Source organism: Phaseolus vulgaris, chromosome 7, assembly GCF_051622355.1.
Source record: "Phaseolus vulgaris cultivar YP4 chromosome 7, ASM5162235v1, whole genome shotgun sequence".
NCBI lineage: Eukaryota > Viridiplantae > Streptophyta > Magnoliopsida > Fabales > Fabaceae > Phaseolus > Phaseolus vulgaris.
This window is the reverse complement of record NC_143504.1, coordinates 56,862,368-56,876,060: the sequence shown is the minus strand read 5'-3', so window position 1 is coordinate 56,876,060 and position 13,693 is coordinate 56,862,368. Positions and strand designations below refer to the sequence as shown.

The following is a 13,693-nucleotide window of genomic DNA, read 5'->3' as shown; positions in this document are numbered from 1 at the left end:
TTTTAATTTTTTTCTTTTTATCTATTTATTTAGTTGTAGTCATATATATCACTTTTTGGACAATAAAAAATATAAAGAAAAGTAAAAAAAAAAAATCAAACTTTAATCAAATAATAATGAGAAGCTCTCATGGTAACATTCTCAAACTCCATTTATTTTCTTTCATATTTACATCATAAAATATTATTATGCACGAGACAGTTTTATTTAATACTAAATCAAATTTCTTCACTACAATCCGAAGCTATTTTGCAAAGTATAAGCTCCAATTTTCTATGGCAGCAAACTTCGATATATAAATGAAGAATACTAGAAAAATGAAATAAAAGATGTATACCATTTTCAACAGTAAGTAGTAACATTTTCTGATCTCCAAAACCAGAAAAACAATATATGTAACAGTCAGACAAAAAGCACTTCATACATGTATGTGAAGAAGATTTGCAAGGTGTGAAGGACCAAACATCAAATAAGCTTAGTTTTCCCTCCATACTTCTGATGACTTCAGCAGATCATCATGCATTGAACCAGATTTTATATCTTATAGTGATAACAAAAGCCTATTTGCACTCTAGCATCATTGTTGGTAACTTGCATTGTTTTAATTGGTACTAGTTTCACCATAACAAGAAGAGTAAAAGGAAATTCCTTCCTTGTTAGGTTCATTGTGATTGGAGCATATATCCAAGATTCCTGTTCTTTGCTTTGGTGTGCTAATAGACCTCATCTTTGCTTTGCTGGATTCAGTAACAGCCATGTATGTAGGGAAAACTGGAGAATTTGACATGGAACTCTCATCCCCATTTAAGCTTCTTTTTGCAAGAGAAAATGATTTCCTTGGGATTGAAATGTGTGGACTCAAACCTTCTTGCCATTCTTGTTTTGTTGTCACCAAGTTTGAAGGCAGAGTAATTGGCTTATAGATCATATCCCAATCACATGTTTCTTTATGTAGCCACTCTCCAAGTGTACGACAGCTCTCTCTTCCAAAGTTCATGCTGTGCACAGATTCTTCCACCATTAAAGAATGTTTTCTCTCCTAAAAAGGATAAGTGCATGATTATTATAATAATTCCCTAGGAAAAAGTAAGAAAATATTAGACAGCAAATTCACAAATAACAAATACTCATGCAATGTTTGAACAAGTGGTAACCACTGTGCAAACTGAGTTTTGGTCACTAGTAGCAATGTTTGAAAAGGTAGGTTCATTTTTCAAATAACTTGACCTTTTCTTTTATCTTAAAATTCTTTCTTTCTCTCTCCAACTTTTTCTTCATAATGGGATAAATATCAAATCAAATTGAGGTTACTATTAAAATAATGTTTGTTGGGTGAAAGTTATGCATTAAGCAAGCATAAACTAGTCCTTAGTTATTAGCTTTGGAAATCTGTGTAGACCATACCATATCTATGGCAAAAAAGTCAATTGTGGTTAGTGTTACCCTTTGTGAAGAAGAGTACTGCTTCATGCGCTCTCTTTTGACCATGGCCTCTTGTTTTCTACACCATATAGTTTCAATGTCTTCTCTAGAGAGCAAGCTACAATCCCATGTTCTTTGACTATCCCATTCAGACTGCACCAAAACTCTTGAGTGAATTAGTCAATGGAATTGTTCAAACTCAATACAAACTTTGCTCATTGGCTTATGATATCAAAAGTAAAAACTATTCCACCTAACATATGCACCAAGTCAAATGATTTGAGAGGGAAATCCTGAAGTTTGGGAAGGGAATGAGGAGAACTACTAAACTTTAAACCACTAACACAAAGTAAACCATAGAAATCAGTGTTCTGTTAATTTCTTGATCCATTTCCTCCATTCTTTTCTACTAAAATAAATGTCACAAACTTTACCTTCAGTTCCTTGTCTTCTAACTTTTTCTTTTGCTTTGGATTTTGCTTGATATGTTCAGCAGCATGGCTACTTCTTTCCAGAATTTCCAAACGATTTCTTGCATTGGAGGGAAAGTTCTGTAAAGATTTTGACACTTGACGTCTCACAGCTTGACCACGAATTATGGCTTGCAGTCTTATGACTCCCTTCAATGCTCTTAATGCTTTCCTAGCCTGTTACATTCCCAGTTTCAAGTTCATGAGTTTAAAATTGTTTAACTTTTTGGTGAGTCCATTTATATTTGTTTTATTTGAGTGGATACACTTGAGTAAAGATAATCAAATTGATCAAAACTGACACTCACAACTCAAATTCTTTGTAGAAAAAGGAAAAGTAAACCAGACACGATTACCATCTTCATTCAGTTCATCCATCTCTTCCCACCACAATGCACAAGTATGCTACTAAAAGGAATAGAAAAGAAGACTTTGTTCAATTTGAATCAGTTTACTCTAAACTATGTCCCTTGTCTGTTTATTATGTCTATGTAAATCTCTTCCAAACAACAAACCTAAACTTTGAAGCATATTGACAATTCAGTGAAGATTGCAGAAGATGAAATAGAGGGTTTTGAGAAAACTTACAAGATGTGCACGGTATGCGCTTTGGATCTTGATGGCAGCTAAACTTCTGTCTCCCTTGGAAAGATATGAGTAAGAACGAGAAGCACCTGTGAGCTTGACAACCTCAGCAGCAGCATGTGCAGCAGCAACTGCAGCTTCAGCAGCTGCTGCAGTTGCAATAGCCACAGTTAAAGCATGTTTTCTCTGCTCTGCACTTGCTTCAATCAATGTCCTATTTGGAGCTGTAATTGTAGGATACTTTTTCTGCTTGATCCTTCCAAAACTCCATCCCCATTTGTTTGGCTTCTAGAGTGCACAAGGAAAATGTTAACCAAAATGAGTACTTCACCATTGTTAGACAATTGTTAAATTTGTAAAAAACCAAAACATGCATTCGTGGACACCCCTTACTTTGTTGTCCTTTGGCTCAGAAGTGAATAGCCTTTTCACCCATCCAAACCAGCTCTTCTTCTTTGCCATGAAGATTTATGGCATCATTCAAACCGAATTCTTCAGACAACATTTCTGCTCTTCAAGAACATCCTATATTTGATATTGAAGAAAAAGGGGGGAAAGCCAAGAGTCAAATTTAGAGATTTAAAATACATATTTCATAATTCCTACTAAACAATTAAGATGCTTTAGTCATCTCCATTCTATTTTATTTTATCACCTAGCTGTTCTATTCATTTGTCAACATAAAAGAAACCTACCCTAGTGAGGGCCAAAACTGCCACTGATAAACTTTCATTTTCAGTAACAATCATTTATTGGCCAATAGGATTGAAATATACCATGACCAGTGATACTTTTTTATTATAAAAAAGTAAAAGAAAGAAAGAAAACCACATATAAAGTGCACACAAGAATATTTCTCAAGCATAGTCATCTCAATACTAAAAGTTAGGCTACTTCAAGGAACTAAACTTTCCATAAAGCATGCTACACCTAGTGACTTATGTTGCATGAAGAAACAGAATGGCTTAGTTATTCAAGGAAGACGGAATAGTGATTGAAAGGAGATGAAATCCAACTGACATCCATACCCTTTTGGATATTCCAAACTTTTAAGCAAGTTGATGATTCCCCAAGTGAGATTTTGTGTCCTTTGGGTGGGGAGTGCCTCAAAATTCTTTGCTTGGTATCAATGTGCTTTGACACTGAGCATCATATGTGTGTGTGTATATAATACATGGTCATAATAATGTGGGAGAAGTTTGCATTGGGAAAGCCATAAGGATGAGTATTGTTGTAATGATGTGGGCAATGGAGTTAGCCTACTTGGATGACTTGTGGTTACTCAAAAGGCAAACTCCATTGAACTCATGGGGTCTCTCTTGTCTCTCTTCTGTTGCTACTGTCAATTTCATCAAATGCTACGGTCCATATCAAATGTTTGGTTTAGTCAAAGTCACTCAAATGACCATTTGGTTTTCTACCTTCCATTCCCTCCGGAAGGGGCATGGGGCCCTGGCAGTTAGAACTGAAAATGAAAGCCATATGCTTAGATAAATAACATAATAAGTTCATTCACTTTACAAAATTTAAATCCTTTATAGTAATTACATTAAACTTCTTATCTAATCTTAGTTGTGTTTGAGTAATATTGTACAACTTGTATAACAATTGAACTCCTTCTAACTCCATGTAACAAGTGTAATTAGCAGAGTTGAAGGTACAAAGTGACCTAATAGAAAATGAAAATTGGAGATTGTTATGAATGTTGATCTCAGTCAAAGTGGGTTTTATTATAATTTTTTAATCAATTTTGGTTTAAAAAATGGGGTATTTCCACTTCAGTTTCTTTTGTGTCAAAATAACACCTTTAATGTAGAATTGAATTGTCATCTGCAAAAGGTAATTAAATGGACACTTGGATTACTTCTTCACAACTTAGTTGAAGAGGTTTTTGGATATTGAACATCTTTCACACAAAAAGCAAAAGATTAAAAGCTCAAACATCAATCTCTCACTCAAATTTTAGCATTAATTGAACTAAAAGTTATAGATAGGCCAAAGTATTGCTAAATGTGAAAAGGGGAATACTTTTCTTTATTTCTTCTACATAAAGAAAATGATGATGGTCACAACTAAATCAAGCATGAAAACATATTGGTAAAATATGGAAACTAAATGTTTCTTTTGAAATGTGTGGTTATAGGGCCAACACGAGTTCCCATTAGTTGTTCTAATTAAAAAAATGTCATCTTTCTTTAGCCACCTTTATTGTTTGGCCACATTCTTAGGTTCTTGAAGTGATTATTTGTGTCATAGTCTAATTGTAACATAATGAAAAGTCTCACTTTCTTGTAACTCAAACATTGAAATTTCTTTGCACAATGCTTATCAATTCATACTCATAATGAGCTAGCTCTCACAGTATGAATTATGTGGAACACTACTATTTGGAGTTTTGTTTGTAAGTTTTCTAGTTTCAATCATAGGCTTGGATATCATAACTGATGCTTGAAGTTTAGGGAGCATTTATCTCTTCCCATTAATGTGTGGAAGGGGTTAAATTCTTCATGTGTAATTTCAGAAATAATAGCAAGTGAGAGTGACCTATCATATACAATAATAATGAATTCACCAAAATACCATGCAATGCAAACATAGACTTGGCACATCAATCAATTTATCATAACCACTGCAACATTTAACATAGAAATAGTGAAATTTTGATTGCTGCACTTTTCAAGAAATATCATGACAAATGCTTAATTTTTAAGAGCAAGTTGCACTCCACATCCTTTCTCCTTAGATAATATCATATTTTTTCCAATTTTTGCTTCCACAAAAAATTTTGAAATCCATAGTATTGTTATACTTACACCCCTGTTTTGTCACACTGAGATTTTCTTCTTCATTAACATAATGCATTAAGTACTTTGTCTGTTTCATATTCTTGTTTTCTTATTATAACTACATTAAAATATACTAAACATGTTTCTGATATATGTTGAAGAAAACTTCAAAGGTAAACCCTTATACTTGATTCCAAACTAGATATGAATACTTTCATGAAAATACATTAAACAAACAAGCACTTTAGTTATGAAAATGCATTAAATAGACATGTGCAGCTTATATCACCCTTTTATGTTAACCTAAATAATCCCTAAACAACTATATGGATTTTAGGTTTTTTAGGGTAAAAAAATGGAGGTGAGTATTATATTGTCTAAATAGAGAGGGTATAATATAACTTGGTCTAATTTTATGCACAAATTTGGCCCCAGTGTACTTGATGTGAGCACGTTTTTGACTTGAGGAGAAAGAATTTAAAAGCCTGATTCATGGTGGTCCATGCCTGGAAATAAAAGTCATGAATGCACAAATAAATACTTTTCCATGAGTTATCTAACAAAATGAGAGAAAAAAAAAGTGAGACTTTGGTGTTGTTTCATTGTCCCAACAAGGTGTTCTGATAAGAAAAGTTCAGCAAACTTTGCTTTATGTAGTTGCATGAGTTGTGAGTTTCTTTGTACTGGGACATAGCAAACATGTTAATTGAACCAGAAAAGAAAAGCAATACTCCATTAATGTTAAGCCTTATTTCTTAGCTAAAGTTCATGAATTATTTATACCCTTTTCTCATAACAATAATATCTAGTAACTTAGCAACTTATTTTAGATTATGATTATCAAGTAAAGTTCATTGAACTCTCTAAATTATATTCTGGTTTAGCTAAAGATCATTTGGCCATCAAGGTTTATAAGTTTAATAAAACACTGCTTTTGCTTTATATAAGTTTATAGATCATGGCAATGAACTTTGGTTCACCTCTCATGATGGAAGTACTCAATAAAAAACATCAAATTATGGGTCAACCAATCATCTTCTTTAGTCAAAAGAAAAATGATAACATAAGTATGTTGGAAAATAAACTCAATAACCATATATTCTGGCAACTTCTCTTGCTCTTAAGAGTCTTACTTTCTTATAAACACAATGAGGGTTTGATAAAGTAGAATTTTAAGATGAGAAGGGAAATTAAAAAGAAGAAAAAAAGGGAAAAGGAAAAAAGTATGTTAGAACATTTTGAAATTTTCTTAACATATACCTTTGTTAGACTCTATTATATCTATTAATATAGATTTGGATTTAAACAATTATAAGCATAGGTAGTTTTCTGTGTATATAATTTTTTTTTGGGTGTAATGTTTTTCTAAACAAGTAACCATAAATAGTTCTCATTTAAAAATGGTCTTATAATATGATCTTGCATATGAGAAAAACAATTTTCCTTTACTACAAATATGTTATTGCGAATAAAATAGAATTATTAAAAAAATTCAATCAAATGAAAGATGTAGTTTAGAAATAAACTCATTAAATGAAGTAAAATTACTTGAGTTTTGCTTATATTTAAAACTAATCCAAATTTAATTTTGTTTATATTTAAGACTGGAGGAAGTATAGTTGTTGGCAAAACCTATGCATATCCTTGATGGTGTGAAATATTGGGAGTAAATGTGGTTTAGAAATTAAAAATCGTAAGGTTTTACCTAAAATATATCAAATTTTTCTTAATTTTTTATAACCATGTTTTAACTTAATACATGAAAAATAACTGTGACAATTCATGAAAAAAAAAATAGAAAATGGACCTTCATTATTCAGTAAAAAAAAAACTGAATAAACTCTTACCTACAAGAACGTGTTGAATGTGTTAAGTGTTGATTCGTTTTGATATACATATTATTGTCTTAAAATTTGAAGAAATTATTTTCAATTAATAGCTATGAGACATTTCTTGAATTAGACATTACCTAAACATTATTTGGTCTGTCGCTCTATATTTTATTTTATTTTTTTCATTAATTTTAGAGGATCTTTGAATATAATAAATCTTTCCTATTAAAATAATAAGATTAACGGGCAATAATGTATTCTTTAGTAAATGAGATTTGACCCCAAAATTTTAATTAAAGAAAATCTACATCAATCACTGGTTAGAAATGAGTGTTTCTTCCTACACACCCCTCAAAGTTCTTCCCACACTTTCAGTCTTATTACAAAAACTTATTTTCAAAATAAATTTTAGAAAAATTATTCTAAAAAACACATTCCATAACGGTTAATATATGTTCCAACAATATTATTTGTCTTATTATAGAAAAATCAGGTTTAGGGTTACTCATATTTTTCGTGAAGGAAATTTGTGTGATGATAAGTTGGTTAATTTAGAATTTAGTCATAGAAAATCATTTAATTGATATAATAGGTTTTCTCTAGTCTCTTCTTAGAATTCTTTATTAATTATGTATTATTTTTGTTAACATATGTGTTTTGGTATAGTGTTTCTATATAATTGTAATTTTTATTTCTTTTTAATAATATTTTTTTCATGTGATGGCAAATGATTGTTGTTACCTGAGGTGTCAGCCTAACTAAGATATTAAGTAGCATAGTGATGTCTAACATGAAAGCTTTTTATAAAAAAAATTATTATTTCAAAATCTTTTCCAAGAAAATGCTTTCTATAAATTTTGGAAAACGTTTTTCATAATACAGTTATAAATTCCTTTCAAAAGTAGTGAACTTTCTCCATCTTTTCCTTAATTTAGACTCTCACAGTGTTAAAGATTTATCATGATAAGAGAAATATTGAACAAGTTTCTCCCTAATCTTTTTTACAAGTTAAAACCAGTTTATATATTACAAATTGTAATTTTGATAATTTATTTAAAAGAATTTTTAGAAATTAACTTATTTATAAACTAATTTTAGTTTGGAAAGAAACTCATTCTATATTTACTTCTGTTTTCTTCCCCTAAAAATACTTTTGAAAAAAACTCACCAAACAAATATCAATATTCTGATATTTTAGAATTTAGATAATTACCATGATTTCATTTACAGTTTTATGTATGTATTTGCTCGTTACTTCTAACTCAAGATAACTTCACTATGCACTTCACCATCCTCCATCCTTATCCAAGAATGAAGAGAAAATGGTGTTTGGTTTATCTCTAGAATTCGTGCTCCTCTAGGCCAATCTCCGTAGCCACCGTAACCAGTGTGCCTAGCATAGCATAACCATAGTTTATTGTATGGGCAACACCAGTCCAATCCATGGTTGTGTCCAACAAAAATTGCCTGAGATTATGAAAAGAAAAAGTTATAAACAAACAAAAATGATGATGAAAAATGAAAATCTCAAACCATACTTGGCAAGGGGAGAAAAATCAAGATGAACCAAATTCTTTACCTAGATATTTTGCTTTAACAACATGCATGCAACAGATGAAAATATGGGACACGTTCTAATTGATTTCAAAAACTTTAACCCACTATAGTCAACTTAGTGGCAGAGTGTTTAGGTTCATACTTATTTACCACTAGTGTACAAAACAAATGAAAATATGAGATGAACATTGTAAGTTTTTCCTTCAAATTCAAAGACAAGTAGAACCTCACAGATAGACCAAAAAAAAGGCTACAACAAAGTAAAAGAAATAATCAAACAAAAGGCACACCAAACTTTACATTGTTTGACAATGGCCAATACATCCATGGATAAGAAGAAGAAACCTGTTCATTATACTATCACAGACTACTGGCTAGGTGTCTGGGTACAAACATAGTATGTCATCATTTATTCCAGCATTGTTAGGTTCTAACCCACTGACAAAATATACCTCCATACTATCTTTTGAAAATCTTCTCATACTTCACACAATTTCCCAGTAAAGTCATTGAAATCAACAAATAAATCATGAAGCAAACACATCTGGTGGTTCAAACCTAACAACTAGGATCTTGAGGATTTGATTTTTGTTCTATACAGATAGTTCTGGAGAATTTGACTAGCATACTGGCTTTGACCTTACCTTGGCAGAAGTTCTATTGACAAGAAGATTCATGATACCCGTTTCAACTTCTTGAGCAGCAACAGGTTCCTTGTTGATTGATCCTACACAGGGCTTTCGTATGTCAAACTTGGGAGCCACCACCTTATAAGCCGTACTTGGAATATGCCAGAAAACAATCTCCGGAACTCTGTCATGCAATATGTTTTATTCAAGTTATAGCCTTCAATTTTTGGAGAAGATTCATAAGAAAGCTTCTAAAAAAGCAAAGGTGCACGATTTGATTTTCACCAGTGAGATAAGTTTGACTCATTTTATATCTGTGTTTTCTTCTTTTATGAATGTCTATTAAAAAGTTTATTTATATATAATTTTCTTGCTTGGGATGTTTGTAGCTTTAAAGCAAAATCACTTCTGGTTTCATGCACTTTCATTGTACCTTGAGTCAGGGTTAATTTCTTCAGCTTTTTTCCGGAACCATTCTACTTGGTCATTAGATATGACTTCTGGATACGAACCACCACCAGAATCAAGGAAGTAAAGGAAGGCCACTGGTGATGGTGGATCATCAGGTGATGAAACCTGAAGGACATAGTTGGATACACTTGGCCAAAGATTTCTTGGGCCATAGCTAGAAAATGATCCATTGTGCTTGATCTCATCTGTCATCAGCTCCAATCGTCCTGTTCCTTTGAAGCTACATTCTTCTTCTCCTGAAATTTATCCAATATGCCCTTCACTGAAAATATCTCAAAAACTTAATCTTATGAGGAGCATGAGAGATACAATAAAACAAAATTAGTTATAAAAACACCAAAGAGTTTGTATAAAACATTTTCATTATTTTCAATTAAGCTATTCATGAATATTGATTCTTTGAAAGTTTCACAATCAAGCAAATAGCTGACAACCTACTGTCAAGAATGCATGAAAAAATCAGGTATCTTCTATTCTCCATACCCAACAAATATGTAACCATAGAATTAATTACATCTTTCTTATCTCTAAGTAAATATACTTAGTCTAACTCAACTTTCCAAAATCTTTGCATTCACTTATATACTATGAATTACCTTTATCTTTAGTCAATGTGGATCTCCAATATATCTCTTTCACGTCGAGACCAATTAACTCGTACGTAGGACTATATATGGTGGTATGAACAGTTTGATACTGAATAACACATAGACCTAATAAACTCTCATTAGAATAGACTTTAAATAATTCTAATACTATCTTAAAAAATAACTTTAAACCTAATTCAATCTTACAAAATCGGCTTGTAAGTCGAGTTATGCATCCACTTATAATGTAAATGGTCTATCTTTAGTTTGACGTGCGATTTCCAACATTTTTATCTGTTACTAAATACTTGGTACCTGAATATGAAGTTGTGGATTGAGGGCAGTGAATTGGAGGAATGCCAGGTGCAGAGAACCACTCCAATGGCCACTGAAATGCAGCATCATCATGGTTTCCAAATACACTGGCCCATGGTATGCCCCTATTTCTTGCTGGGGAGATTGCCTGATCCCAATACAAGCTTGCATTTGCAATCATTATATTGTTAGCCGTGATGACATCACCAAGATATATCACCAAATCTGTCATAGAGAGTTAACTTCATTAGAACTTGGTGTTCATGAAATCTAAAGCTCGTGGCATTACAAAACGAAATTAATTAACAAAAATAGATGAAGTTGTGAGTAAAAAAATGTTCTCATGTATGCTTATGAGTTCCGAGTTCCTCGCTATTTATGTAACTATCTCTAAGCATGTGTACTGTTGCTTGATCCCATATTTGAAAGGAACAGTTATTGTTTAAATTATTCTCTTATGCAAATTATAATTATTTTTTAACTTGTTTCTTAAAGTTTAAATTTTTTCAACGAAAGTCTTATAGTTTGAAATAATTTTAAAATAAGTCTTTATTCAGAATTATAAACTATCATTATTAAGATTGTGTTAACTATTTTTCAATTACAGTGAAACGATTGAAATCTTAAATAAACTCCGATAAAGAAACTGAATTTATACATTATCTATTAGTCTTTCTTTATATGATTTAATAAAAGTTAATGGACATTAGCAAATGAGCACCAATTTAATTTTTTTAAAGAGAATAAGAATCACATCATAAATATTTGAAAATAGATATTTTTAGTCTCTTTAAAATAAATAAAAAAAGTTTTATTTCGTTCCTATTGAAAAAATATTTTTTATTCTATAAAAATTGAAATATTCATTTCAGTTCTTATAAAATATATAAATTTTGGTTTAGTTTCTGTAAAATATTTTGCTCTGATTTTTATTATTTAAAATCTTGTTTTTAGTTTTTAATATTTATTTTAATATAGATAAATAATATATTTTATGAATCTTATTTTTTTTAAAGTAATATATTAACATCATATTACAATTCTAGTATGTGTTATCTAGAATGGTCATTTAACTTTTTATCTTAACACATAAATAGTTAATTAGGTTCATATACAGTATTAGAGAGAAACAAAATTGAAATTTTCTACTTTGAGGGAATAAGAGCAAAGAAAAAAAATTACCACTACCAAAATCAAAACTCAATCATTTTATAAGAATTAAAAGCATAGTTAAATTATTATTCTTCCTTCCAAAATATAAAAATTTAACAAAACTATAAAGTCTAGATACACACTATTTTATTAACACTAATTGTCATAAATGGTAAGTATTTATGGCCTTTAACCAAGTACCTAGATGATGTTTGTTATTATTTTTGCAAATCAATTACATCAACATTTTTCAACGTCGCTAAACATTAACTGAGCTTTGTGAAAATAAAATTATAATTGGGAAAGTAATGTTGTGGATGATGAAACAAAAATTAATAAGAAAAAAGTAGAAGAAGATGGGGAATTTTTTAAAGATGTTTTAATTAAGAGAAAGAGAAGATAAGTAAATGAAAAAGGAAAAATAAGTATTTTGTATTGCAATTAAGACATTTACATAAGTATAACAAAATTAAGATATATACATTCAATGTAAAAACAAGTAAATGAGTTCTTTTTTATTTTTCATGTACCCACAATTTTTTTCACTTTTCCCTTGTAATATTTTCACTTCGGGAAAGATTTTATTTTGTTTCCATAAAAGTGTTCTTTTTCTCCATTGTAAGTATTTTTCAAACTTGTTCTGACATTAACAAGATTATCGAGAAATATTTAGATCGTTCAAATATAATAGAGGTAAATAATATCTTATATATACATGCCTAATTTTTATTCCCATGTTCATTATTATTTTAAATTATTAGAAAACTCTTTATGTATTTAATATTTCTTTCAAAAATTTATGTCATTATAACACTTTTATCATAAAAGTATATATTTCTATAGTAAATTCTTGATAGTATTATATTTTTTTTTTGTAAGAGAAATTATTGAATAAATATTTATTTATTTTTATTTTTGAAAAATGATTATTTAATGAATTTTTAGGTTTTAACGAAGTGGAAATAGTTATGGTGAAACTGGCATCCATGAGTTGTCATGTGTAACAGTGATTAACAGGTAAAGAGTGAATGCAGTAACCGGTAACGTGACGTCACCTGGATTTTCATGGTGGAGCACCGAATTCATGACGTTAATGGAGTTCACGTCTTGGCGTGGGCCCCACTCCGTCCACGCGTCCTCTCCAAAATGCAGGTCCGCGAAGAGCCCAATCTTGAAGCCTGCACCCTCCGCCATCGGAACCTGCCTCTCCGCGGCACCGCACGCCGATCGGAATCGTACGGCGGATGATGATCGGACGGTGGAGATCAGAGAGAGAAGGAGTAGGTGCAACAGTATCCTCCACTTACCTCCTCCGTGAGTTTCCATTGCCGTGAGAGAGAAAACAACAGAAAGTAAAGCGTCTCAAACGAAACGGCTTCAGAGAATGGAAAAACGGTGCGTTGCACTTTTCAGAGTGCATTATTATGCATGTGGATAGATTGGTTGATGGTACTGTTGAAGTGTGGATGAGAGCAAAATGACGGAAACACCCTTTGGTAATTGTCGCTCTTGCAGTGCACCGTATATACCATAAATAGGAATATGATATTGAGACGAGGGTTACGGATGTAAATCTATATAATTGCATTATATTTATAAAAAAAATTAATAAATATTTTTTGGAGGTGTTCGTGTTTTTTTTTCTATTACTTTCAGAGTTTCTGATGGAAAAATATATTACCATAAAAATTAAACTAAAAAATATCATATTTAACTAAGCTTTCGTTTGGTTTATATAATTATAGTGTTATGAACGAAGAAGCTTCATTCTCTTTTATGGTGATCGATTAGTTAATAACAAGAACATAACCTTAGTTGGCATATTCCATGTCAACGAACCTTATGTTAGCATATTCTATGTTCTCTTCGAGAAGGGATGGATTGGAA

At 31.1% G+C, this 13,693-nt stretch overlaps 2 protein-coding genes across 3 annotated transcripts; both read right to left on the bottom strand.

The window, feature by feature from the left end:
• Window positions 1-318: 318 nt before the first annotated feature.
• Window positions 319-3,715, bottom strand: LOC137830537 (protein IQ-DOMAIN 12). Its single transcript, XM_068637952.2, has 6 exons — window positions 3,506-3,715; window positions 2,871-3,002; window positions 2,481-2,765; window positions 1,857-2,069; window positions 1,444-1,575; window positions 319-1,039 (listed from the first exon to the last, which is right to left on the bottom strand). The coding sequence occupies exons 2-6, from the start codon at window positions 2,937-2,939 to the stop codon at window positions 602-604; spliced, it is 1,137 nt and encodes a 378-aa protein (XP_068494053.1). The 5' UTR covers window positions 2,940-3,002; window positions 3,506-3,715; the 3' UTR covers window positions 319-601.
• A 4,544-nt stretch (window positions 3,716-8,259) lies between these two features.
• On the bottom strand, window positions 8,260-13,232 carry PAP16 (purple acid phosphatase 16). 2 transcript variants are annotated; one of them, XM_090304277.1, is made up of 6 exons: window positions 12,862-13,232; window positions 10,655-10,879; window positions 10,349-10,465; window positions 9,715-9,988; window positions 9,297-9,465; window positions 8,260-8,562 (listed from the first exon to the last, which is right to left on the bottom strand). In XM_090304277.1, the coding sequence occupies exons 1-6, from the start codon at window positions 13,130-13,132 to the stop codon at window positions 8,353-8,355; spliced, it is 1,266 nt and encodes a 421-aa protein (XP_090160403.1). In that variant the 5' UTR covers window positions 13,133-13,232; the 3' UTR covers window positions 8,260-8,352. The 2 variants fall into 2 exon arrangements, with proteins under 2 accessions (XP_090160403.1, XP_068494052.1); XM_068637951.2 differs by lacking the exon at window positions 10,349-10,465 and having other exon boundaries at window positions 12,862-13,230.
• Window positions 13,233-13,693: the final 461 nt, after the last annotated feature.

What these genes read in the sequence shown, in the direction of transcription:
- LOC137830537 (XM_068637952.2), bottom strand. Translation starts at nt 2,939, where the DNA reads ATGGCAAAGAAGAAGAGCTGGTTTGGATGGGTGAAAAGGCTATTCACT. An exon ending in CTGAGCCAAAGGACAACAAA is followed by an intron (nt 2,766 to 2,870) that starts GTAAGGGGTGTC and finishes TGTGCACTCTAG; the next exon opens with AAGCCAAACAAATGGGGATG. An exon ending in AGTACTCTTCTTCACAAAGG is followed by an intron (nt 1,040 to 1,443) that starts GTAACACTAACC and finishes TATCCTTTTTAG; the next exon opens with GAGAGAAAACATTCTTTAAT.
- PAP16 (XM_090304277.1), bottom strand. Translation starts at nt 13,132, where the DNA reads ATGGAAACTCACGGAGGAGGTAAGTGGAGGATACTGTTGCACCTACTC. An exon ending in ATCCACAACTTCATATTCAG is followed by an intron (nt 10,466 to 10,654) that starts GTACCAAGTATT and finishes AGAGTTTATTAG; the next exon opens with GTCTATGTGTTATTCAGTAT. An exon ending in TCAATAGAACTTCTGCCAAG is followed by an intron (nt 8,563 to 9,296) that starts GTAAGGTCAAAG and finishes TCATAATCTCAG; the next exon opens with GCAATTTTTGTTGGACACAA.